We start from the raw sequence: 26,076 nt of genomic DNA, 5'->3' as shown, positions 1-26,076 counted from the left end.
AAGTTTTAATGATTGTTTTTGAGGTGCCTTTGATTGGCATATTGGTTAGTTAAAATATCACTTTTGGAATGGCTTATATATGCATATTTTAGGTATGTTTTGATGCTTTGCAAGTGTGCACCAATTGTTCAAATGATTATGCATGTTATGGTGTTTAGAATGGCTTGTTTTTGGTGCATTTTAGGTTCACACGGCCAGAGAAACGGTTGTGTGACTCAACCGTGTCGCCAGGCCGTGTGTCTCCTAAAGGTTCCTTTGTATGCAATTAGTGAGTTACACGGCATAGCATATGGGCATGTAGGGCAATTTCGAGAGTTACACGGCCTGACACATGGATGTGTGACACGACCGTGTGACACTACTCAATGAGTTACATGGGTGAGGACATAGGTTGGGACACGGTCGTGTGTCCCTAGTTCGAAGGTTACATGGCTTGAGGCATGGGCGTGTGACTCAGCCGTGTGAGGCACACGGCCGTGTGACCCCTATATTCAAATTTTTGTATATTTTTCTTAGACTTTCCAAATGATTTCAGTTTTGTTCCAATTTGTTTCTAAGGTATATTTGAGGCCTTGAGGGCTCGATTTGGGGACAATATGTATGTAAATAAATGTTTATTATTATGTTTATGATAATGTATGAAATATGTGTTTAAATGTTATGTTTGTATGGTAATGCTTTGTAATCCTATTCTGGCGATGGATACGGGTTAGGGGTGTTACAAATACATGGTCAATCTTGGTAAGTTACATTGGCATGCAGCTAAGTGAATTTTCAAATATTTGAGGGGTATTTCTAACATTTTCTTAGAGTTTGAAAGAAATCAAAAGGTTTTAGTCGGATATGTTGGTTCTGATTATGCGGGAGACTTAGATCGAAGAAGGTCTCTCACAAGTTACCTATTTGCTTTTGGAATTGTGCAATTAGTTAGAAAGAGACACTTAAAGCTACAGTAGCTTTGTTGAATACTAAAGCGGAATATATGGAGATTACTGAAGTAGTAAAAGAAGCAATTTGGTTAAGGGGTCTGTTTAGTGAACTGGTAAGTGAAAAAGGGTCCATTGTCGTATATTGTGATAGTCAAAGTGTCATACATCTCACCAAAGATCAAATACATTACGGAAGGACGGAGTACATAGACATTTGTTATCACTTTGTTCGAGAGATGATCATTTAAGGAGATGTTCAGATTCTTAAAATTGGCATATAACACAATCCAACAGACATGTTGACAAAGAACCTTTCAGTTTCAAAGTTCGAGCATTGCTTGGACTTGGTGAGTAACCAATGAAGATCAAATTAGACCCATAATAGGGCTTGGCAATGGAGTTAGTCCAAATACGAGTCAATGTGGATATTTGCGGGAGAATGCCTCTTATTTTGACCAAACAGTACGCGACGTCCCGACGAATAACACTCTTTCATCTCTACAACATGATGGTCATCTTATCCCAACGAGCAACAAAACTTTGTCCCGACAATGCGATGATCCTTTAAGTCCCAATGACACATCAAGCCACGTCACGACGTGGCGACGTGCAGTCCAAGTTTTCTTGGCTTTCTTCTCCCAATCAAATTCCGTTTTTTAGTTTCCCACTTAAACTTTGATTAACCTAGGGTTGTTGTAGTCATATATGCTATGAATTTCAACCTATAAATAGGCCTTAGTTTCGGGTTTTCCTTTAATTTTCTCCATCTTTTGTACTCTCATTTATTATAGTGAAATCTCCTTTTTCCCGTGATTTTTCATCCTCTCTTGAGGAAATTTTCCATGTAAAGTTTGTGTGTTTAATTTTCTTGATTTTATTTGTTCCTTGCATACACAGATTAATTCTCTATAATGTTACCTTTTTTTTTCAAATAAATGTTGCATTTAACAATAAAACGTCATTACCTAAAATTTCCATGGAAACTTTAAAATAAATCATTATTTGAAATGAAATAAACGTTGCTTTTAAGTTTAGGCAACGACCACACACACAGCGGTCACAAAATTATTTCATAAACTCTCATGCAATGAAATTTGTTGTTTAAGCAACAATTTAGGGTGTTGCTTAAAGTATTTTTGTTGTAGTGACAATTTGAGAATTAACCCATTACCAAGCGAACAACCCTAAGAGACACTCTTAAGATTTAATTCACCAATAACCTTATGAATTAAAAAGACCCGACTCTAATTAATAAACTCAACGCGTGATTGTTTTAAATTAGATCACTCATTCTAATAATATAACCCAATTTTTTTCTATATCAGACTATGCTAACTTGCTGTAATTATTAGAATAAAGAGACAATTACATATCTAATTACTCTAATTATTTATTTATTTTCTAAATACCAAACAAGGGATTACTCGGAACAATAATAAATGTCAATTTTACCATTCTCATACAAGAAGCAAATAAGAATAAATAAGAAAAGAATGAAAACTCTTTTAAATCTCACAATTATAATAAAATTCAGCTTTTATTTACCATTGGCCAGAAAAAATAAACTACTCATAGTTAAGAGAAAGTCAAAATTGTATTAAACAAATGAAGAATTCATGTGTAAGAGACGATACAAAATATAATAATTAAAATGATAAAAATCCTAAAATAAAATAAAACAAAAGATAATAATAACCTAAATTAATAATAAAATAAAAAATCCCAATACAAAATAACTACTAATCAAGTGCGCCAACCAACTTGTGCTCCATACCAATTGCACAAAATTGGGTTTAAGTTCTAACATCTTCGTGACATAAATTAAACCTAAAATAAAATTTACTAAAATTAGTAGCCTATCATATCAACACTACACCAAAACAGGCTTTTAGCGGCATTTTTAGTGGCGTTTGGACAAAAAACGCCGCTAAAAATCGAGCATTAGCGGCGCTTTAGACAAAACGCCGCTAAAGATCGAGCATTAGCGGCGCTTTCAGGAAAGCGCCGCTAAAAATGAGCATTAGCGGCGTTTTTACAAAAAACGCCGCAAAAAACCTAAGCCCAACGACATCATTTTCGGACCTTTCGGGGCTTTAGTGGCATTTTTAAAAAAGCGCCGCTAATGCTCAGGGCTTTAGCGGCGTTTTTGGGGAAGCGCCGCTAATGCTCAGGGCTTTAGCGGCGTTTTTGGTAAAGCGCCGCTAATGCTCAGGGCTTTAGCGGCGTTTTTAAAAAAGCGCCGCTAAAGCATTTTATCTGTCTATTTACTATTTAATATGTTTATTTATATTAATTAAAATTCAATTTATTTTTAATTGAATATTTGTTAAAATGGATAAATTTGAAATAATGACACGTAAAAATAATTTGAAATAAAAAATAGAAAATATTTGTTAAAATGGAAAATTTAAAATACTATTATTTAAAATAATTTTAAAAGTTTTTGGGTACATGACTGATTGATTTTTAATTTATATATTAAATAATTTCATATATAATTGTAAAAGATACGATCGTATTAATTTTAAAATATTTAATTAATTATTATTATAGTTTAGGGTTTAATTTATATGGTTTAGGGTATATGGTTTGGGGTATATGATTAATTTAGGATTTAAGGTCGGTTTAGGAGTTACAATTTTAAGGTTTATAGATTATGAAATTAGGGATTAGGGATTAGGGATTTTGGTTTAAGGGTTGTGATTTAGGGGTTAGGGGTTAGAGATTAAGAGTTAGGGATTTGAGGTTTATGGATTCGGTGTTAGGTTAAGGTTTATGGTTTAGATTAATTAGTGTATTTTAATTTATATTAAATAAGGTTTATGGGTTAGGGTTTAGGGTTTAGATTAATTAGTGTTTTTTAATTTATATATTAAATAAGGTTTAGGGGTTAGTAGTTAGGGGTTAGGGGTTAAGAGTTACTAATTTAGGGTTTAGAGATTCAGGGTCGAGTTAGGGTTTAATGTTTAGATTAACTAGTATTTTTTAATTTATATATTAATTAAGTTATTATATAATTGTAAAAGAGGGGTTAGGGGTTAGCAGTTAGGGGTTAGGGGTTAAAGGTTAGAGGTTTAAGGTTTAGATTAATTGGTGTTTTTTAATTTATATATTAAATAATTTATTGTATAATTGTAAAAGAGATAATATTGATTTTAATATATTAAAATTATGATTATAGTTTAAATTGTTTAAGAGATAATAAATCAATTTTATATATATTAAATGATTTAGGATTTAAGGTTTATTTTAGATTTGTTAAATGATGAAAATTTATACAATTAATTAATGTTTTTATATTTTGGATAGGACCAAATTATAACAAATAAAAATGAAATACAAAAACTAAAATCATTTCACATCGAACATCTAGCAAAATAGTTATATTTTAGCTAGGAAGAAATATCTCTAATAAAATGGAGATTAGATCGAAAATGAATAATATAAAATCATGATTAACGTCTCAATTTTTAATAGAAATTTGATATGTGAGAGATTAATTGCTTACATTAGATAATTTTGATTTAATAATTAATTACTGACCATTTAATATTTTTTATTATTAAAATATATGATATTTATTTTGAGAGTAAAATTTAATTTATAAAAAAATAAATATTTTATCAAATTAGTTGACTAAAAAATTTTTAACAGACAAAATAAAAAATTTTTAACTGACAAAATAAAAAATTTTTAGTAGAGCAAAATAACGTCGTTTTGTTTAAAATAAAATAATTTTTTGCGCCGTTTTTAGAAAAAATACCACAAAAAAGCAATAGCGGCGTTTTTTTTCTAAAACGCCGCAAAAATCATTTTACTTTAATAAATGGCGCCATTTTACACTAAATTTTCCCCGGTGAAATCCCTAATCTTACTATCCCTATTGTCCTTTCCCCTATCCCTTTCTCTCTTTCATCTTCACCTGACCCTATTAAAGGAACCCAGCTTTCCATCTCGCTACTAGACGATGATGTTTTGAACTCCTTCTTCATCGTTTTCTCTACTTCCCCTTCTTCTTCTGCTCTCCAATGGCTATCACCGCCGCAAACGTTTAACAAAAAAAAAAAAACAGCCTTTTATTCATACCCAATGCCAGTGTATCCACGCGCATTCCATTTTCCCATGTCAAGACACTCCAGCGGTGCTCAATGTCCCTCGGAATGCTTTCCTTTTTCTTCAGGTTTCATAGCTACCTGCAATGCTTTCCATTTTCTTCTTCCTAATCTCGATATATACTATTTATAAGAAAATCTATTTTTATACGCTCCATGTTCTGCAAAACCTTCACTAGTATTTTGAAACAGTTGAATGAATGAAAGAAATGACGCATATAAAGGGAAAAAGCTCTCGCCTGCTGTTTGTAGAGATAAGCACACTTGCAGACATTTATGCACATATATATTCACGTGTTTGTATTTTTCTGCTTTCTTAAAATATGTCTTGGTCTACAGGAGAAAAGGGCATTGGTCCTAAAACTGGAAAGCCATTGCACTACAAGGGTTCCTTTTTCCATCGAGTCATGAAAGGTTCCCTGGCCCAGGTTTGTTGTTTTATCTTACTTCTAATCGGGATTTTCCACTAGCTGTTTCTTGTAGAACATGGCTTAGAAGTGGAATGTCGTTTAGTCAATTACTATTGTTTATGCTATAGGAAACAGGGCTGATGGTCACGACTGCTTTTCTTGTGATATAGTTTTTAAGGTTGTATTTACCATGTTGTGAATCCTCAAAATTTTACTGAACTTCGCTGTGTCCAACCCAGTTTTTTTGCACATAAATGTCATTTTTCTTGTGGACTAACATCTTATGTTTGTTGTGTAGGGTGGTGATTTTGGAAGAAGAGATGGTACGCATTCTTTGCAAAGAGGACTTTTATTTTAATTTTTTGTAGCTGTTAATTGATTTTACTTTAGATAATATCTCTTTAAGGGTTGCCATCTATGTGACTGCTGGTTGAAGTGTTATTTCTACCTGCTTATTTTGAAATGTTATATTATATATGTTAGCTTTTGTAGGTGTCTGTGTGTGTATGGTCTTAATGTTTTTCCCCCCACAATGTTTCAATTTGAGTTTAGAGGAGCAATAATGCTTTGGTATGAAGAATATCGATATACTGTCTATTTGTTTGACAGGGTGGCCTGCCAATGTATGTCGCAACACGGGGTTTATATGGCTTTAATAAGTAGGTTCTCTATCTATTTGTTTGTTTATTATCTATTTGGCTTTAATAAGTAGGTTAATGTGTCTGTCTATTTGTTTACAGCTTAATCTATTTGTTTGTTTGTTTATTGTCTATTTGTCTTTAATAAGTAGGTTCTCTGTCTTTGTTGGAAACATATGATATATATGCTAAATATATATATATATATATATGGATGCCGGACACAGGTACTTCAGAAAATGAAGAGTTGGAGTAACATGGGTATTTGTATCCGAATGTCAATATATATGCTAAATATCATTGAATGAAACAAAGTAGAAAATGGTATTTTCTTGCAAATAACCTGGTTTAAGTTGTTTTATGCACATGTGCTATGTACATGTGCCTTATACACAGTATTTTCTATTTTCTATTTTTCTTCATCTTGAGTTGATGTGTACATGATTTATTGAAAAAAAAGCTTTATAAATGTTTATGTCATGTTTTATATGTACATAGATATTTTCTTTCATCTTTTGAAATTCATTGTGGAAATGCTTAATGATACTGTTTATGTCAAGTTCTGAGGGGAAGACTGATGTTATGAAAAAGATTAAGTTTCCACAGATGAAGTAGAAATCTGCTAGTAAAACTGTTCAACGACAAGCAAAGAGGCAGCACTACCTTGTCCCATAAAAGAAATTTTGGAAAAGGAAAAGAAGGTCAGTCTCTAATATTTTAGCTTTATAGGTTTTATTATATGTTTTCGGCTATGAGCATATTGTTGAAAGCTGGACTGCAAAGCAACATGTGGCCAGCAGCATGGTTGGCTGTCGAGCTTGGTGATATTGCTTGGTGTGCAAGACTGAAGCTGAACCAGATGAAGCAATCAACTTTGGATGTTTTGTTCTTTTGTAATTTAGTTTAGTTCAACTTTAACTAGTTTCCAAAGTTAGTTGGATTAAGTTTGTGATTGGATTGATGATGTAAAAGGCGATATGTCACTTATTTTGTATTTGACTTAAGCTTGTATTAGTTTAGTTTAAGTGGGAGCAGTTATGTCATTAGGTAATCTGTCAAATGAATCAAATTTGTAACTCTTTTATATATTCAAATTTTGAATGAAAATAAAAAATGTTCGATTACAATTTCTTGAGTATTCAATTTTGTTCACTTTTTTTGCTTTGCTTTGTTTTCTTTTGCTTCGATACTTCTTGCTTCAGTTTTGTAAATTACATTTTGCAACTTTGTTTTCTTTTTTTTCTGCCATTGTTCCAACAAATGGTATCATGAGCCCGAGTCTTTGAGGGCCTTTGTATGCAATCTGTTGTGTTCAAATCAAAACCAACAACAAGTTCAAAATTTGGTAAGATCAAGCATCTGGATTCGATCTAGCAGATGAGTTTCACTCCACCACCTCCATCTGTGTTCCTTTGGAGAAAACTATCACATTTGGATAGTTAAAATGAAGACTTACCTCCGGGCACATGATCTCAGGTGTGATCGAGAATGATCTTGAACCACCTCCATTGAGAGCCAATCCCACTATTGCACAGATGAGGCAACATGCTGAGGAACGAGCTAAGAAGCACAAGGCTATGGCCTGTCTGCAGAGTGGAGTGTCTAATGTGATATTCACACGCATCATGGCATGTGACACACCTAAGCAGGCTTGGGACAAGCTGAAGGAGGAGTTCATGGGGACTGACAAGACAAGGCAACAGCAGGTGATCAACCTCAGGAGAGACTTTGAAAATTTGAAGATGAGGGAGTCTGAGACCATCAAGCAGTACTCAGACAGGATAATGGCCATTGTCAACAGCATTAGGCTCCTGGGAGTGGACTTCACAGAGAGCAGAGTTGTTGAAAAAGTCATTACAACTCTCCCTGAGAAATTTGAGTCAAAAATCTCTTCACTTGAGGACTCGAGGGATTTATCAGCCATTTCATTGTCTGAGCTGATAAACTCCCTGTATGCACTTGAACAAAGGAGGGCAAATAGGCAGGAGGAGAATCCTGAAGCTGCCTTCCAGGCTAAAGCCAGTGAAGGCTCGAGTGTGAGTGCAAAAGGCAAGAAGCCTTGGCACAACAAAAGGGTCAAGTCAGGAAGAGATGAAGCAAAAAGGGTGTTCCCACCATGTGTTCATTGCAAGAAGACAACACATTCAGAAAAGTATTGCTGGTTCAGGCCAGATATTCAGTGTAGAAAGTGTAAGCAGTTTGGCCATGTGGAGAAGGTGTGCAAGGGCAAACCAAGGAGGCTGCTCTGCAACAAGCTAGACTCGCTGAGGACATTCAAGCTCGGGAGGAGCATGTGTTCACAACAACTTGTTTTGTTGGCACAACCAAGGCCAGAATGATTGGCTACTAGGCGATGGTTGCTCACACCATATGGTCTGCAGATGAGAAGTCGTTCAAGGGCCTAGATGAAGCTTCCACTCGAGGATTAGAATTGGAGATGGCGGTGATTGAGGCTAAAGGCAAGGGCAATGTGTTGATTAGCACTTGGTTCGGTAATAAGTGATCTCGGATGTGTTTTTGTACCGACTTAGACCGAATCTGCTTAGTGTTGGCCAATTAGTTGAAAAGGGCTATACATTGGTTTTAAGGATGGTTCTTTGTATTGTTCAAGACATGAATGGTCCGGAGATAGTCACCGTCTCTATGGTGATAGGTGCTTCATCTTGGATGTTAGCCAAATAGAAAGAAAGGCATACACCAGCCTTGTTGAAAGAACTGACTTGTGGCATAGGAGACTAGGCCATGCAAATTTCAGATCCATCGATCTATTACATAGGCTGAATTTGGTTGATGACATTTCAAAAATTGAAGTTAGTGGGAATGTTTGTGAAGTTTGTCAGCTTGGTAAGCAGGCTAGACTGCCTTTTCTGGCAGACAAGCTTGGAGAGCTCAGAACAAGCTCGAATTGGTGCACTCTGATGTTTGTGGCGCTATGAGAACACCTTCAATCAGTGAGAACAGGTACTTTGCCCTGTTTATAGATGATTTAACAAGGTTGTGCTGGGTCTACTTCTTGAAGCAAAAGTCAGAAGTGTTTGAGGCCTTCTGCAAATTGAAGGCATATGCTGAAAATCAGTCAGGCTGCAAAATTAGAGCCTTAAGGACTGATAATGGCTCTGAATATGTGTCTGAGAGATTTCAGAAGCTCTGTGATAGTGCTGGAATTCACCATCAGCTCACAACAGTCTATACTCCTCAACAGAATGGAGTCTGTGAGAGGAAAAATAGGACTGTGCTAAATATGGCTAGGTGTCTATTATTTCAAGGCAAGCTTCCAAGCCAGTTTTGGGCTGAGGCAGTCAACACCTCAGTGTATCTGCTCAATAGACTGCCAACTCGAGCAGTCAAGGATAAAACACCTTTTGAGGCTTGGCATGGAGTCAAACCTATGGTAACACATTTAAAAGTGTTTGGCTGTATATGTTATGCTCTTATTCCAGTAGAGAAGAGGACCAAGCTCGAGAGCAGGGCTACTCCAGGAATCTTTGTTGGCTACAGCAGCAACAAGAAGGGTTATAGAGTGTATGATCCTACAGCAAAGAAGGTCTTAGTCAGCAGGGATGTAAAGTTTGATGAAGAAAAAGTGTGGAATTGGAATGGTGTTGAAGCTGACATGTCTGAAATAGACCAGTTGGACTTGGTTGATGAACCTATAGAAGAGGGACCAAGTGAAGATGCTGTAGATGACATACCAGTGAGGGGCACCAGGACTTTGGCTGATGTCTATCAGAGGTGCAATGTTGCTGTGATTGAGCCCTCGGACTTTGAAGAGGTCGCCAAGGACGTAAGTGGATGAAAGCTATGGAAGATGAGTTAGAAATGATCAACAAAAATCGACTTGGGAGTTGGTGAGCGGACGAAACACAAAAGGTCATTGGAGTTAAATGGGTGTACTGGGCCAAGTACAATCTTGATGGCTCATCGAACAAGCACAAGGCCGGGCTTGTGGTGAAGGGCTCTGATCAAGTGAGATGGTGTGGACTACTTGAGACCTTTGCTCCAAAGGCAAGATGGATACAATTAAGGCTGCTTTGTTTGCTTTAGCAATTCGAAGCAGATGGAGAGTTCACCAATTAGATGTCAAATCAGCATTCCTAAATGGTTTTCTCAAGGAGGAGATCTTCATTGAGCAACTTTGAAGGTTTTGAAGTTGCTAGACATGAAGACAAAGTGTACAAGTTAAGAAAGGCCCTCTATGGCTGAAACAGCACCAAGGGCCCGGTATGACAGAGTTGATGCTTATCGACCAAGCTTGGATTTGTGAAGAGCCTTAGTGAACCTACTCAGTATGTTAAGAGGTCGAATTTGAAACCTTGCTGATTGTCTCCTTGTATGTGGATGACTTGTTAGTGACAGGGGAGCAAAGTTGAGCTCATTGATGAGTTCAAGGTCCAAATCGACAAGTGTTTGAGATGATGACTTGGGGATCATGACTTACTTCCTTGGCATGGAAGTTCACCGGTCGATCGAGGTATCTTCATCACCAACACTCATTTGCTTTGAAGATCTTAGACAAATTTTGCATGCATAATCGTAAGCGATCAAGACACACGTGGCTCAAGGTGAAAAATTGACCAGCAATGGTGATCAGCAAAGGGTTGATGAGAGGCATTATCGAAGCCTAGTAGGTTGCTTGTTGTATCTAACAGCAACTAGGCCAGACATTATGTTTGGTGTTAGTCTGCTATCAAGGTTCATGCATTGCTGTAATGAGGCGCATTTGAAGGCTGCCAAAAGGGTTCTTAGATACATCAAAGGCACAGCTAACTTTGGTGTAATGTTTGGAAGTGGGAAGGAACTGAAATTAGAAGGTTACTCTGATAGTGATTGGGCAGGATCCCTCGATGACATGAAGAGTACCTCTGGATACTTCTTCACACTTGGATCGGGCATGTTTTGCTGGAGTTCAAAGAAGCAACAAACTGTTGCTTTCGATCCACGGTGAAGCGAGTACATTGCAATGCAAAGAAGATCAATCGAGCCATTTGGCTCAGGAAATTGCTTCAGGACCTTAATGAAACACAAGCTGAAGCAACTGAAATTTGGGTGGACAATCAATCAGCAGTTGCTATAGCTAAGAACCCTGTGTTTCATGGGAAAACTAAACATTTTAAGATAAAGTTACACTTTATTCGAGAGGCTGAACAAACAAAAGAGATCAGCCTTGTTCATTGTAGCTCAGGGGCACAATTAGCTGATATGCTGACTAAGCCCTTAGGAGCTGCTAGGTTTGATGCATTGAGAAATGGAATTGGTATGTGTTGCTTACAGTCCAAGGAGGAGTGTTGAAAGTGGATCAAAAGCAACATGTGGCCAAGACATGGTTGGTCGTCGAGCTTGGTGATATTGCTTGGTGTGCAAGACCAAGTGAACCGGATGAAGCAATCAACTTTGGATGTTTTGTTCTTTTGTAATTTAGTTTAGTTCAACTTTAACTAGTTTCCAAAGTTAGTTGGATTAAGTTTGTGATTGGATTGATGATGTAAAAGCGATATGTCACTTATTTTGTATTTGACTTAAGCTTGTATTAGTTTAGTTTAAGTGGGAGCAGTTATGTCATTAGGTAATCATCAAATGAATCAAATTTGTAACTCTTTTATATATTCAAATTTTGAATGAAAATAAAAAATGTTCGATTACAATTTCTTGAGTATTCAATTTTGTTCACTGTTTTTGCTTTGCTTTGTTTTCTTTTGCTTCGATACTTCTTGCTTCAGTTTTGCAAATTCTGTTTTGCAACTTTGTTTTCTTTTTGCTGCTGCCATTGTTCCAACACATATAAACTTATGATAGTTTTGCAAATGGTGTTAAAATGTGGTGGATCTGTATCCTGATGCTACTTTATTGTTGGTGGATCTGTAAATTGAAGTGTTTAAGTGTGGGAAAACTGGAAATAGGCATGGCAACATGCAAAAATAGGCATGGCAACATGCAAAAATGAAAAGAGGGAAAACTGGAATTAAACTATCAGTTCTTTGTGATGCTAAAGTTGCTTTAATCATCTTCTCTCCTAGAGGCAAGCTCTTTGAATTTGCAAGCTCTAGGTAAATAATATTTTCTTTAAACCCCTCACTTTTCAATTAATTTGTTGTTCAAAGACCAATTTTCATACTTAGGGTTGTTTGATTACGCCATAAAACTCTCACTTACGCAGATCATTACATGTCACAACATTGTTATTTCATGTGGGGTTTTTCCAAGAACCAAAATTAAACTATATTTTATGACTAATACGTAATTACTATAACAACTTATAGTAAACTTCCTTGTTGAATTCCATAAATTCACGTACAACTCAAATGAGTGATATTTCTTTCATTTGTTTATGGTCATTATGCTTTTGTCTCCGAACTTTAAAACCTTGAAGTTTCAACTTGTTTCTTCCTAGTTAATATAAGTTGCTTTTAGATCCTTCACACTACTTTGCCAGAAATAAATATAGGTTAATGTTGCTAATTTTGAGTGATTTACGCTCTAGACATTTTATAATTAGAAAAAGAGTTTGGTATTTTGTTTAATGCGTTTTCTTTGATACTTTTCTACTACCGCTAACATGGTTAATATATTTATTAGCTTCACCGATCTTTTACGTGGTTCGGTATCTAGATGCTTTCATTTCTTAACCATGAAACATGAAGCAATTTTAAATGTTAACAACAATATAACGACACGACTTGTAAAGATATAAAAACAATATTAAATGACATAAAAGAAAATTAATATAAGAATTACCAAATGGAAATATTCTTATTTGAAGGTGAGAGTCACCAGCATGGGGTGGGATATTCTTATTTGTTTGTGTTAGGACATAGATGGATGGTGCCTATTTCAATGTTAAATTTCTCATTTGTTTACTTCATCGAACCGATGTTACGTCTTGGTCGTAACTTGTAACCATTTATTGTCTTGTAGATGATTTATCTATATGTTCTCGCTTTGTGCGGATACATGTTTCTTGGATTGTGGCTTATGATGACTAGGGAGTTATATTTATTACTTACATTATGAAGTTCCCATGTGTTAGTTATCAATTTTAAAACTTCTAAAGTTCATTTTCGGTTATTATCTGTAATTTTTGTTTGTGAATCATATTTTCTTTCCTGGTTAGTCATGCAATTGAATTGTTGACTGTGACACGTTCCATGCATAAATTACGTATTTTCTTAGCATTAGTTGTTAATGTTCCTTGTTAAAAGCTTTATAAATGATTAGACAATCATTAGAAAGAATGCCTATTTGTGACACATGGAAGAGCTATGATTGAGATTGTTTGTTAGTATAGTTCAACCTGCAGCTAAAGTTGCACATAATTGTTTGTTATATTTTTTTTTTTTGAGCCTTAATGCTATATATATTTTTTATTTTTAACATCTCTATTGTTTACCAAGTTTGTTGGTTTATCTGATCATTTGGTTTTGCATCCTTTAGATATTGAAGGTGTAGTGGATGATTCAATCTCTTCAAGCTGGAAAAGCCAAGGCTTAGCACTTTTTCAAGTAGAGTGTTATTTAATGTTGTATTCCATGGTCGTTTATCTTAGTCGGAACTTGAATTAGGTGTTATTGAAATAGGGTTTTGTAGCTACCTTGTGTACTAGTTTATTTAATTATGATTGTTAATTATGTTTTGTAGTTTCTTTTATATTTGGCCGAGTTAATATAGATCGATGAGTGTGAGGTAGATTGCTTATTTATTTAAACATAATATTTTAATTCTAAATTTAAATTTATTAATTTTATATTTACCTTTAAAGTTAAAATTTTAATAGAAAATTTAATTTAATTAATTTTTATCCTTAAAATTATTATATAGTTTAAAGTTTAAATTTCACAAATAAAATAAAATAAAATATTTATTATAGAAATAAATATTATTTCATTAATTTTTTTTAAAAGTTATGCTTTTAGTGGCGTTTGTGAAAATGCGTCGCTAAAAGTCAATGCTATAGCGGTGTTTTAGTAGAAGCGCCGCTAAAGGTCATGAGCTTTAGTGACGTTTGTAGAAAAAGCGTCGCTAAAAGTCTTGTTCTTTAGCGGCGTTTTTGGGAAAAGCGCCGCTAAAGGTATTGGTCTTTAGCGGCGTTTCTGCGAAAAGCGCCGCTAAAGGTCCAAGTCTTTAGCAGCGTTTCTGGGAAAGCGCCGCTAAAGGTCCTGGTCTTTAGCGGCGTTTGTGGGATAAGCGCCGCTAAAGTTAGCGACACAGTCTTTAGCGGCGTTTTTTCCGGCGCTTATCGAAGTGCCGCAAATACTTTTAGCGGCGCTTTTTAGTGCCGCTAAAGGCCTAAAAAAGCGCCGCTAAAAGCCTATTTTGGTGTAGTGCAAATAGCTATTAGAATTAATGATTAAAAGCATGCTAATTTTACATAATAACAGAGTGAGTGCAAACGATTGCACACCCACGAACAAAGCTTTATAAAGGTAGAATTATTATGAGAATTGTGTAAACAATCTTGATTTCATGTTACACTTTTGTTTTCCCCTGATAATTTATTTCATTGTTCTGTCCAAACAATTGTTGTAACATTACTTTGGACAGAAAAATGTAAGATAACAAAAACAATGCATATATTTTAAACTAGCAACCTGCACTCAGTAAACCTTATTCTTGCCAGCCTTGTTCATTTTGGCAACATACTCGAACAAACTCCCATCAAAACATCCCCTGACAGCTTCTTTTGATAGATAACCATTTTCATCCATTGCAAGCAGATACAAAAGCATCCATTCTGCCTTTGTCATTAGCCTGCAAACAGTTCAAATATCTCAGGAAACAAAGCATTTATTGGATTCAAAACACGAAATTCAAAGAAAGGGGTGATTGAAAATACCAGCCAATGAAATCATATGATTTTCGATTAGCCTCAGTCATGTGCCATACTTCTCCGAATGATAACTTATCGGGCACAGTTCGAGCATATTTACTGAATATACTCTCAAAGTTCATTGGCATAAACCTGAAAACATCACATTCATTGCATAACAAAGGTTAAAAGTAATTTGTTTCATAATATTTTTAATGATTCCAATATGATATGCTAATTACCTTCCTTCAGTGTCAAATGTTGAAGAATCACTACCATGCTTGCATTTGTGTATTCTGTCTATGTATATGGGAAAATATAGATTTGGTAGCCATCCCTGTCAAATTTGTGAAAGCAATATCCAGTCTAGTTAGGGATGAAGCAGAAAATTTGTCAGGGGCCGACATAAAATTTTAAATTTTTGAGGGGACAAAGAAAAAAACTTTATTCTAAAAAAGAATTATATTATATTATTAATTTTAAAAAAGTACTAAAATTACAATTTTTCCATTTATTCAAATGATTACAAAGCTTAAAATTAAAATTTAATACTTGAAGGGCACTATTCATTAAAGAATTTGTAAAAGAAATAAAAATAAAAATATAATTAAATTTTGACTCTCATAGATTTGCCCTGGAAAGGATTACAAGGGAGTAGAATAACTTACCGGGAGAGTTTGATAACTCATTCCCACGGTGATGCAGATTGCAATGAAAAAGCTTGAAAATGGATTGAAACCAAGATTTCTCATAGCTGTAGTATACATAAATAGTTTTCATAAAAAATGAAAATAAGTTGGAGAAAAAAGATTGGAACTTGAAAATATATATATTATAACCTGTGTAGGTTTCCCAAGGATAAACAATCCCATCTTTATCTTGATCAAAAAAGGAAACATGTTGCTGAAGAACACTCATTCCATGGTTGTCATGCCCTGGTGTTCCATGTGGATGTTCCACATCTGGAGCAGCCAATGCCCTTGCCAAATCTGATCCAACATTTTATATATGTTCGTCAAACAAACAAACAAAAAAAACATCATATGGAGCTGTTGGAACAAAGAACAAAGAAAAGAAAAGAGAAAAAAGAATTACAGGGTTTGGGTATATATTCTTCAAGGTCTGCTCTAACCTTCCTTTCACTTGTCAATGGTGCTTTGGGTGCCTCTGTTGCAATATCCATCCTTCTCTAATTGCTATTTTTCTTGCTCTTCTTATATAAACCAAGACACTGCACACCCGCCTGCCCTCCAAGTCCAATCCTTTTGATCTGATTTCATCACCATTTCGTTCTTACTATGTTTTATTTTACATGCATTAATCATTATCCATATTGTCTTATATGCATGAATGTTTTAGTGACACCAATTTGACATGTGTCCAAGTTTTAAATCAATTTGTAATAGTAAAAAGATATTGATGGGTGTCGATTCCACCAATATAAGCCTACGCATAATTTGCAATTTAAGCAGTATAGGGAGTAGGGTCGATCCCTCAGAGACTGGGTTTACTGCAAATTGTTCCTCTCTTGACCAGATTTATGTCGGGGCAGTTGTCGTGCCCAAGAAGTTCGGGGGGATAAAATTTGAAAACCTGAAATAAACAAAAAAATAACGTAAAAAGTAAAAGTTGAAAACAAAATAATAAAAACAGTTAAATAAGTCTGAAGAAAAATTAATTAAACTTAGCTCAACTTCAGGCACGGATTTTTCCTCGTCTTTTAACCGATCCTCGAAATTAGATGAACTCCTCTTTTCCAATAAGCTAGTTATAGCTACCAAGGACGCCTCGGGCAACAACTCTTCCTTTTGTAAATTAGTTATGGAACGTCCAATAACTAACCCTTACCGATCGAACAACCAACGAAACGTTCGTGATTTAGAACTCCGGCAGCTTTGCATTCTAGAAGAGCTTAGCTCGAACCATTGTCCTCGACCGCGTGGGACATTTAAATCTGGTTACTACTTCCCTTGACGGAACCAAACAACAATCTCCACTTGGCACGCCAATATGTTCACAGAAAACCGATTAGACAATCGATCCTTTCGGGATTCCAACTGTACGTCTAACCACACTAAATCAAACGACGTCTTTTTGACTTAGTATTGATCTGACTTTGTGAGTTGACAAAATCATACTCTTAATCCGGAGAAAAAGTACTGGAATTTAGGAGTTTAATTGCTCGGGTTCGTAACTCACGGATTTTGACGAGGCTAATTCCAACCTAAAGCTGAAAATAAATTTAGTTTACTAAGGTTTGGGGCATGTTGGTATTGGATAAATTAAATAAGATAAAATTGGTGAAAAGAATGGGTGACGTGATTAAGTATGGGGGCTGGAATTTTGGTAGTGTATTAAAGTGGGATGGTTAGCTACTGGAAATGAAAAGGAAGTTTGAAAAAGAAATTGTAAATGGTTTAAGTGGTAACAAGCTGGAAATTAATGAATTGAAAGTAAAGAAAACTAAAAAGCAACAAATAAATTCGTGAGTAGAAAGGAGAGAATGTATTCAAAGATGAAAGCTTGATTTATGAAATTGATGATTAAATGAACAAAGTAGTCCTCTATTTATACTAGTGGCTTTGCTAAATTAAGAGCCAACTAGCCATAGAAAATCAAGGAAATAAAATATTCCATGATATAAAAATCCCTACATAATCTCCCACTAAGTCAACATAAAATTTCAGCTAATTAATCTTGGAAAAATTCTACTTTGGTCCATCTTCTTTGCTCCTTTCTTCAATCTAGCCCAATTGTTCCCTTTTTATTCTATTTATCCCCAAATTGCACCCCTGCACAAAATTCAACAAAAACATGGAAAAATTAGTGGTGCACTCTCATAAATTAATCAATTTAATTACATAAAATATGTAACTTTAGCATTTAATCAGATATAGGTAAAAAAGTCAGATTGAGTCATATTATTGTCAATACATAAAGACGTGAGTTTGAATGCGTTGAAACGTATTATCCTTCAGTTTATGGATTAGAGAGGGGCTATGGATAGTTCTAGACATTATATCAAAAAGAGCAGATATAATTAGAACCTATAATGAAATTATTCGGAAAAAAAAACCCTTAAATTTTTCTCAATTTCGAAATTGAGAGTCTAATAAAATATTTCGTTAATTATTTATGAGTCTCATTAACTATCATTTAAGTCTTAATTTAAATACAAAGATGATACTCGTTTGACAGGAATTGAAAACATATTATCTTCATCTCAACTCTTTTATTGTATAAAAAAATTAAAGAAGTTTCTTGCTAATGAAAGCTGTTCATGCCCTCCCTATAAATATGCTTTAAAGATAGTTGATCAATTTGTCTGTCATGATAGCTAGTTATCATCGTGTATTGTCATGATAGCATGTAAATTTCAGCTTAAAATAATATATGCTTTCTTTTTAGTATCTTTTATTTACGAATTTTTTTTAAAATTTATGATTACTTTTTAAATAATAATTTATGTCTCTTTGTTTTTGAAATTAATGCATCACTTGTAATGTAAAATCTATTATATGGTTGATTGAGTTAGTATCACTAATTAACTCAACATCAATTCAGATGTAAAATTATTAAAATATTCTTATTTTAAAAGATAATTAATATTATTATAAGGATGTTTTCGTCTTTTCATATAGTTTTCAAATAAAATAATTCTAAATCATTATTTGAGAATCAAACACAAGACCACTACATTCATATAAAAAATCTTTGCCACTCCACCAAATAATCATTTATAAATATACTTTTATAAATATATTATTTTAAAATAAAATATTTTCTTTCACCTGCATCATAGATGTTGACACCATTTTTGTGATGAAAACGGGGTCGACTTGGGTTCGAAAATAAAACGAAAAAAAGGGAGTCACCACCGATGTTTTTTGATGAGGTGTGATCGGATCACCTCGAAAAATGGTTGTTTTTAATAAACGATTTGATTTTATTAAAACAACAAGTTTAGTCCACGAAATTCAGAAAAACGGGTTCGGGAGTCGGTTACGTACGAGGAAGGATTAGCACCCTCGTAATGCCCAGAAATTGGTACCTAGTTGATTAACTAATGTCTTGATCTCGAAAATTGAAAACTTAGAAAAATTAAAAATACGATCCTTGTGTTAAAATAAAAAAAATTTGGAAAAGAAGCATATTTCACGTTATTCTAGAAAGAGAATAAGTTAGGACACAATGTCACAAATAAAATAGAAATATGATAATAATAACAATGTAAAAAATCATAGCATAATATAATAATGAGAAATAAATAAACAAACTAAGTTAATTTCTAAAATAGCAAAATGATTTGAATTTTAAGACAAATATTTGGGGCAAAATCGAAAGTGAAATAAAAGGGGAGGACCGAATAGGCAAAATGCGCAAGTTCGGACACGTGTCCGCTTTCAGTGCACTGATGGGTCAGGGATCCGATTGAAATCCAAACACAATTGCAGGGCCGAATTAAAAAAGGTGAAAGTAAACAAAAAAGGAGTAAATTGAAAAGAGCATTAACGCGGAAGGGCCAAGGTTGCAAATAACCCATTTCATGAAAACACGCGGATCCCCCCTGGAGCGGGTCGGGTTGCGCGCGGGTCTCCCCTATACGGCGCCGTTTCACATTCTTTACAAAAACTAAAGTTGTTTTTTTTTTACTCATTCAGCCATTTAAAATAAAAAAAACCTCACAATCTCTCAACACCCCCACGCACTTGGCCTATGGTCTCCGTCGACGAATGGCCGCGCCGTCGCCGTGGCTAACAGCCGGCAACGGGAAACGATGAGCTTTTAGTCCCTGTTACGGTATCCTTGAGAGCCAAGCTCTCTCAACCCGCGAGAAATGAAACAAAGAGGAGACCATCGACCCCTTTAGACCCGAATCGGGCGACAGAGGAGAGACCCTCTAGCGGCGCGGTCACGGCCAACTCCGGTGAGTTTCCCTTTCCCCTATTTTTGCTTTTGATTTTTATTATAGATATTTAATATAGATTTGTAAAAGAAGAAAATAAGATAAAACAAATAAATAAAGAAAAAATGAAAACGAAGAGGAAATCACAAGGATTCAACCTTTTCAAATTTATATTCGGTTTTTGATTTCTGATGTGGGTAAAAAGAAGAAGCAGTTCTTCTTTACAGGAAAGCCGAAAGAAAAAAGAAAAAAACCCCCCCCGATTACAGTGATTTTTGCCTTACAAAAATTGCCCCCTTTCATTTTACAATATTCGGCCTTATAGCCGAGAGAAAGCTAAATTTTTTGTCTAGTCTTGTCTGCTTTTGCTTTTCTTCTTGCGTGTTTGCAGGTGACCGTACGGCGGTAGCAGGAGGCGTCAGACGCACATGGTAGCAGGTGGCGCGGCGTTGGAGAGGCAGGGAAACCCTAGGGTTTTCTTTTTTGCTGAAATTTGTTTATGTTTTGGGCCGTTTGGGCGATTGGTCTCTTTTTTTATTTTGGGCTAGGTTGATAATTTTGGGTTTGTTTGGGTTAGTTGGGCCTAGTGTATCTGTTTTGCTGGTATGGGCCCGGGCAAAATGGGCTTGTACAATAGATATGATAAAATCTAGTTAAAATAAAACCATTTGTTTCGTGTGTGCTAACTCTCACTTCTATTGTAATTTTTATATTATTTCAATAAATAATTTTGAATTTATATTGTTTTGAAAATTAGTTTTATATTAATTTAAATGTAAAACTAAATTAGAGAAGGGAAAAGATTGTATGAAACTGTGATTCCACATCATCCCTATCATTTCTAATAAGAGAATGACAAGTCAGATTTTTTCTCTTGATTTTTAACTTTTTTCTCCTGATCTAATTTGTCATTCACCTATTGAAAAGTGATAGAGATGACGTGGAATCACAATTTCATACAATCCGTTCTCATTAATCATTCAAATAAGCACAGCCAAGAAATCATTTGTCAAATCCATCACCAATTCTATCTGTCTCAATGGCAAAGATGAAAGACAGAAGGCATCAATTTCGAGAAGATAAACTGAACTTATTTTAAGTACGAAGTATTACTCTGGGCAAAAAGTTCATTTGGGCTTGACACCTTCCTGTCCATGGCAAAGTATTTGAGGATGTTAAGGATATTTTGGAAGCTGGGTTATACTGAAGAGTTGGGAATGGTTCACAAATTAAGCTCTGGGATGATATTTGGGTAGGTGGTCAGATGCAGAAACTACAACCAGCGTGTGTCATGGGTTCGAGCTTTAGCCTGGGGAATTAATTTGTTTCAAATTGTTTAAGTAGGAATCTTCGACTTTGAGAATTTCAAAGACAACTTTTTAAGGCATTGATACTAGAAGAAATTCAAGAAAGAATGCTAAAGAGAGCTATGTGAGTAAATGATTTCAAATGTAATAATTCAATAAAGAATGGTATAAGATACAAAATGAGATGGAAGACACTTATTTTTAGTTGAGTTTCTCTTACATCCAATGATATAAATTAAATTATATAAACAATTTATATTCAAATTTATCTACAAATTAAAGTCTTAAAGAATTTAGGTTCTCTATTATTTATGTGTGGAGATACAATCATATAATGACATTCAATGAAAACAAATATTAGTTGCAACCTCTTCAAATCATACAATAAAAATTGTAATGCACGAGGCTACCCTATAGTGTGTTTAGTTAAGGCTAATAAACTTATCCAAAAGATTTGTAGTTATCTTTACGAAAAAATCGTCAACTATCTTATATGAAGATAATGCAACATTTATAGCTCAATTAAAAATAAAGATATATCAAAAGAGTGTAAGGTAAAGAGAATTTTGAAAAGAATTGAATATCCATTATTGAAGGAGAAAATGGCATCTTATAACCGTACATCACAACTGAAAAGAGAAAGAAAAGGAGTCCATGACAACAACTTTGAATAAATCAAACAAATAAATATCCCTACAAAAACCGGATTTATTATCCAAACAACCTAAAAAACATATTATCAAATCCTAACAATTCCTCCCTTAAACTAAAAATACTCTAAGCATTTAGTTTATGTCAACTTCTACACAGACACCCAAGAATCTTCTCAGCTTATAAAACTGATCTAGCTTAAGAGGTTTGGTCATCACATCTGCTAGTTGATCCTGTGAATTACAATGCACCAGTTTAATGCTGTCAGTCTTTGTCAGGTCTCGAAGGAAATGAAAACGCACATCAATATGTTTGTTGTGACCATGCATTATTGGATTTTTGGAGAGCTTGATTGTTGAGTTGTTGTCACAAAAAATAGTGATCAATTTCTCATGATTCTTGTCCAATTTAGCCAACACCCTTTATAACCATACTGCTTGACATGCACATGATGTTGTAGCAATAAATTCAACTTATGTGGTGGACAAACTAACTACTAGTTGCTTTTAGAATACCATGAAATTGCTCCTAAGCTTAATAAAAAAGGTACTCTTTCTATCTTCTATATTTCCAGCATAGTAGCTATCAGTGTAAGCAACAAGTTCATATTCTCCTCCCTTCTTATAGAAGATTCCAAACTTAGTGGTACCCTTCAAGTATCTCAAAGCTCGTTTCACCACCTAGAAATGTAGCTCAGTAGGATTTTCCATGTATTACTAGCAAGACTCACCACAAACATCATGTTCGGTCATGTTGCAGTAAGATACATAATGTAATGACCCAAAATTCATGAGCATCAGAAAAGTATGATACCGGGCCTCCGTCTTAGTAAATTGAGTTCGAAAATAATTATTAGAAATATTTATGAGACTAGTTGTGTGTTTAATTAGGTTTTAGATAGGTGAATTTAGTTTAATTAAGAATAATTAGGAAAAAGGATTAAATAGAGTAAAGGGTAAAAGTTTACTTACAGATTAAAAGAAAGTATAAATGACCAAAATGGCAATTAAGTCCATTCACAAGTATGAAGTGGCAAAAGTGGGTAAGATTGAAGATTTTATGTGATATTTTTTTAATTTCATTAATAATCATTAAGGTTTAATATTAAATAATAAATTATATTAATTATTATTATTATTATTATTATTATATTATGAAATAAGTTAAACAAAGACAAATGTATAGAAGTGATTTAATACAAATGTATTGATAGAAGTATATACATTTGTAATAATTATATTAAATTATTAGATAGATATTTATTAGATAAATAATTAAATTATAAGATTTTTGTGTGATAAATAAAATAAATGATGACAAGTGTATGGTATAGATGATATTATACATTTATAAATAATATATATATGTACATTCGTAATATTATCAATTGTTGTTAAATATATTTTATTACATAAATAAAATGATTGACAAATAAATGGTATACAATTTATACAAGTGTAATAAAATAAATATGTATAAATGTAATTAAAAATTGATTTACTTAATATTTAAGCATAAGATATTTTATATTAATATTATATTAATTATGTTAAGTATGACTCCTATTTTCAGTCAAATTTGAGAAATAATCTTTTAGTTAAACTCTGTTTATTTGTTTCAGTCAAACATTGATTAGTTTAGATTATTTTATTATTATTTGACATATGAATTTAGCCTATAAATAGGCTCTTTTACAACCTTAGTATAGACACCCATTAGATTAGAACTCATAACACATTCAGAGAATTTTGTGTTCACGTTTTGAGGGTTCTTCGTTTTTGAGTTTTTGGGGTTTAGTTTTATCTCCATCTTTTGTACTCTTCGTTCTTTTGCCATTATAGTAAAATTATCTTTGCCCGTGGTTTTTATCCTCTTTGGAGGGGTTTTTCCACATTAAATTTGTGTGTTCAATTTCTCAAATTATTCCGCTATTTTTGTTACTTGTTGCTTAATCGGGACGATCCCTAATAAGTGATATCAGAGCTAGTTCAAAGATCAGCCTACTCAGATATGGCAACAACAATGTTTGAAATTGAGAAGTTCAATGGTGAGACAAATTTTAATCTGTGGCAAGTTCGGATGATGGCAATTCTAGTTCAATCCGGTTTGAAAAAGGTTGTTACCGGGAAAAATCCTGAGAATCTAAATAAAACAGAATGGGAAGAGCTTGATGAAAAGGCCTTGTCTGCAATCCAGTTGTGCCTCGTGAATACGGTATTGCAGGAGGTATTGATGGAGAAGACCTCATCCGCCTTGTGGAAAAGGTTAGAAACTCTTTATGCGACTAAGTCTTTGGCTAACCGTTTAGTGTTGAAACGTTTATTTACGTTTCGCATGAACGAAGGTGAGCTTCTTAGAGATCACATCAGTCAATTCATTACTCTTTTAAATGATTTAAGGAACGTTGAGGTTCATATTGATGATGAAGATCAAGCTATGCTATTATTGTGCTCTTTACCCCCTTCATACAAGTCTTTCAGGGAGACCCTGATTTATGGCAGAGACAAAATCTCGTTCGAAGATGTGAATGGTCATTTGTTGAGTAGAGACAAACTCGACAATGAGCTTCATTTGGATAGCAAGGCAGATAGGCAAGCTTCCGTTTTGGTAGCATCAAAGAAACGAAACAAAAGGTGTCGCTATTGTAAAAAGTTAGGTCACGTCAAAGCAGATTGTTATAAATTACGAAATAAAAGAGCTGCTGAGAGTAACGAGGAAGATGTAGCTGATGCTAATTTGATCGATGAAAGCGGTGATGATTTCTTGTTAGTGTCAACGAGCGATAACTCCAAGCTCACGTCCGAGTGGATCTTAGATTCGGGATGTTCTTTCCACATGTGTCCCAATAGAGAATGATTCTCTACATACAGTTCGGTTGAAGGTGGAGTTGTTCGCATGGGAAACGATTCATCTAGTAAGGTAATTGGCATTGGTACTATTAAAATTAGGATACACGATGGGACGATTAGGACACTCTCAGATGTCAGGTATGTACCTGATTTACGAAAGAATCTCATCTCCTTAAGTATTTTAGACTTGAAAGGATGCAGAATCAACATCGAGTCAAGCGACATTAAAGTATCTCATGGAGCTCTCGTTTTGTTAAAAGGTAAAAGAACTGGCAGTCTTTATATTCTGGAAGGTTCTCAAAGGACCGGTGAAATCGGCGTCCTCGTCTGATTCTGAGTCAAGTCAACTCAATTGGAGTGGAGGCAACTTGGTCATAGGAGGGAAAAATGTATGACCATTTCGTTGAAGAGAGGTTCTCTTTTGGATGCAGGTTTTGAAAAGTTAGGGCACTGTGTTCGTGAAAGTCAGACCCGGGTTAGTTTTGATTTGGCAGTGTACAAGTCGAAGGCTAGAAGTCTTCCAGTTTCTAAGCACAGATTCGACTCAGTTAATTCCCTGCATAGTTCAAGATAGGCTCGTGGCGGGCTTTGGCAAAGATGGTGTTGTAGAAATATGAGTCAAGGTGGAGATTTGTTAAGTATGACTCCTATTTTCAGTCAAATTTGAGAAATAATCTTTTAGTTAAACTCTGTTTATTTGTTTCAGTTAACCACTGATTAGTTTAGATTATTTTATTATTATTTGACATATGAATTTAGCCTATAAATAGGCTCTTTTACAACCTTAGTATAGACACCCATTAGATTAGAACTCATAACACATTCAGAGAATTTTGTGTTTACGTTTTGAGGGTTCTTCATTTTCGGGTTTTTTGGGTTTAGTTTTATCTCCATCTTTTGTACTCTTCGTTCTTTTGACATTATAGTAAAATTATCTTTGCCCGTGGTTTTTTATCCTCTTTGGAGGGGTTTTTCCACGTTAAATTTGTGTGTTCAATTTCTCAAATTATTCTGCTATTTTTGTTACTTGTTGCTTAATCGGGACGATCCCTAACAAATTATTTAGTAATTAAAAATAATAAAGCAAATAAAAGAAAGTAAAAGAAAGAAACAGAGAAGAAGAAGAACAAAAGCTATTTCGAAACAGGGGAAAGGAAAGAAATAAAGAAGAAAAAGAAAGAAAAAGGGAAAATATGGTTTTTAAAGCTTGGAGTTTAATTTGGTAAGTCAATTAAGCCCTTTTCTTTTAATTTTGATGTTTTAGAAGCTTTAGAGTAGAGTTTTGATGAAATTAAGTTGAGGTTTTGGAAGTTTATAGGTTTTTAAGCATGATTCATGTTGAATAAATTGTTGAATTAGGGATTTAATTGAATATATTTTAAGTTAAAATTGATAAAAGGATTAAATTGTAAAAGAAACTATAAGTTTTATGTTTTAGGGACTAAATTGAGGAAATTTGAAATTAGGAAAATAT

General features: G+C 34.2%; 1 protein-coding gene and 1 long non-coding RNA gene across 2 annotated transcripts; one reads left to right on the top strand and one right to left on the bottom strand.

The window, feature by feature from the left end:
• Positions 1-4,876: 4,876 nt before the first annotated feature.
• On the top strand, positions 4,877-13,730 carry LOC105798823 (uncharacterized). The gene is made up of 4 exons (XR_008189022.1): positions 4,877-5,109; positions 5,234-5,469; positions 5,750-6,790; positions 13,518-13,730. It is a non-coding gene; the product is annotated as an uncharacterized LOC105798823 (long non-coding RNA).
• Positions 13,731-14,427: 697 nt separating this feature from the next.
• Positions 14,428-16,233, bottom strand: LOC105798822 (probable peroxygenase 3). The gene is made up of 6 exons (XM_012629019.2): positions 15,985-16,233; positions 15,729-15,878; positions 15,558-15,643; positions 15,132-15,226; positions 14,917-15,042; positions 14,428-14,831 (listed from the first exon to the last, which is right to left on the bottom strand). The coding sequence occupies exons 1-6, from the start codon at positions 16,070-16,072 to the stop codon at positions 14,678-14,680; spliced, it is 699 nt and encodes a 232-aa protein (XP_012484473.1). The 5' UTR covers positions 16,073-16,233; the 3' UTR covers positions 14,428-14,677.
• Between the last annotated feature and the right edge of the window lie 9,843 nt (positions 16,234-26,076).

This window comes from Gossypium raimondii, chromosome 9 (assembly GCF_025698545.1).
Source record: "Gossypium raimondii isolate GPD5lz chromosome 9, ASM2569854v1, whole genome shotgun sequence".
Taxonomy (NCBI): domain Eukaryota; kingdom Viridiplantae; phylum Streptophyta; class Magnoliopsida; order Malvales; family Malvaceae; genus Gossypium; species Gossypium raimondii.
Note: the sequence above shows the minus strand (reverse complement) of the source record. Positions and strands in the feature narration are given on the sequence as shown.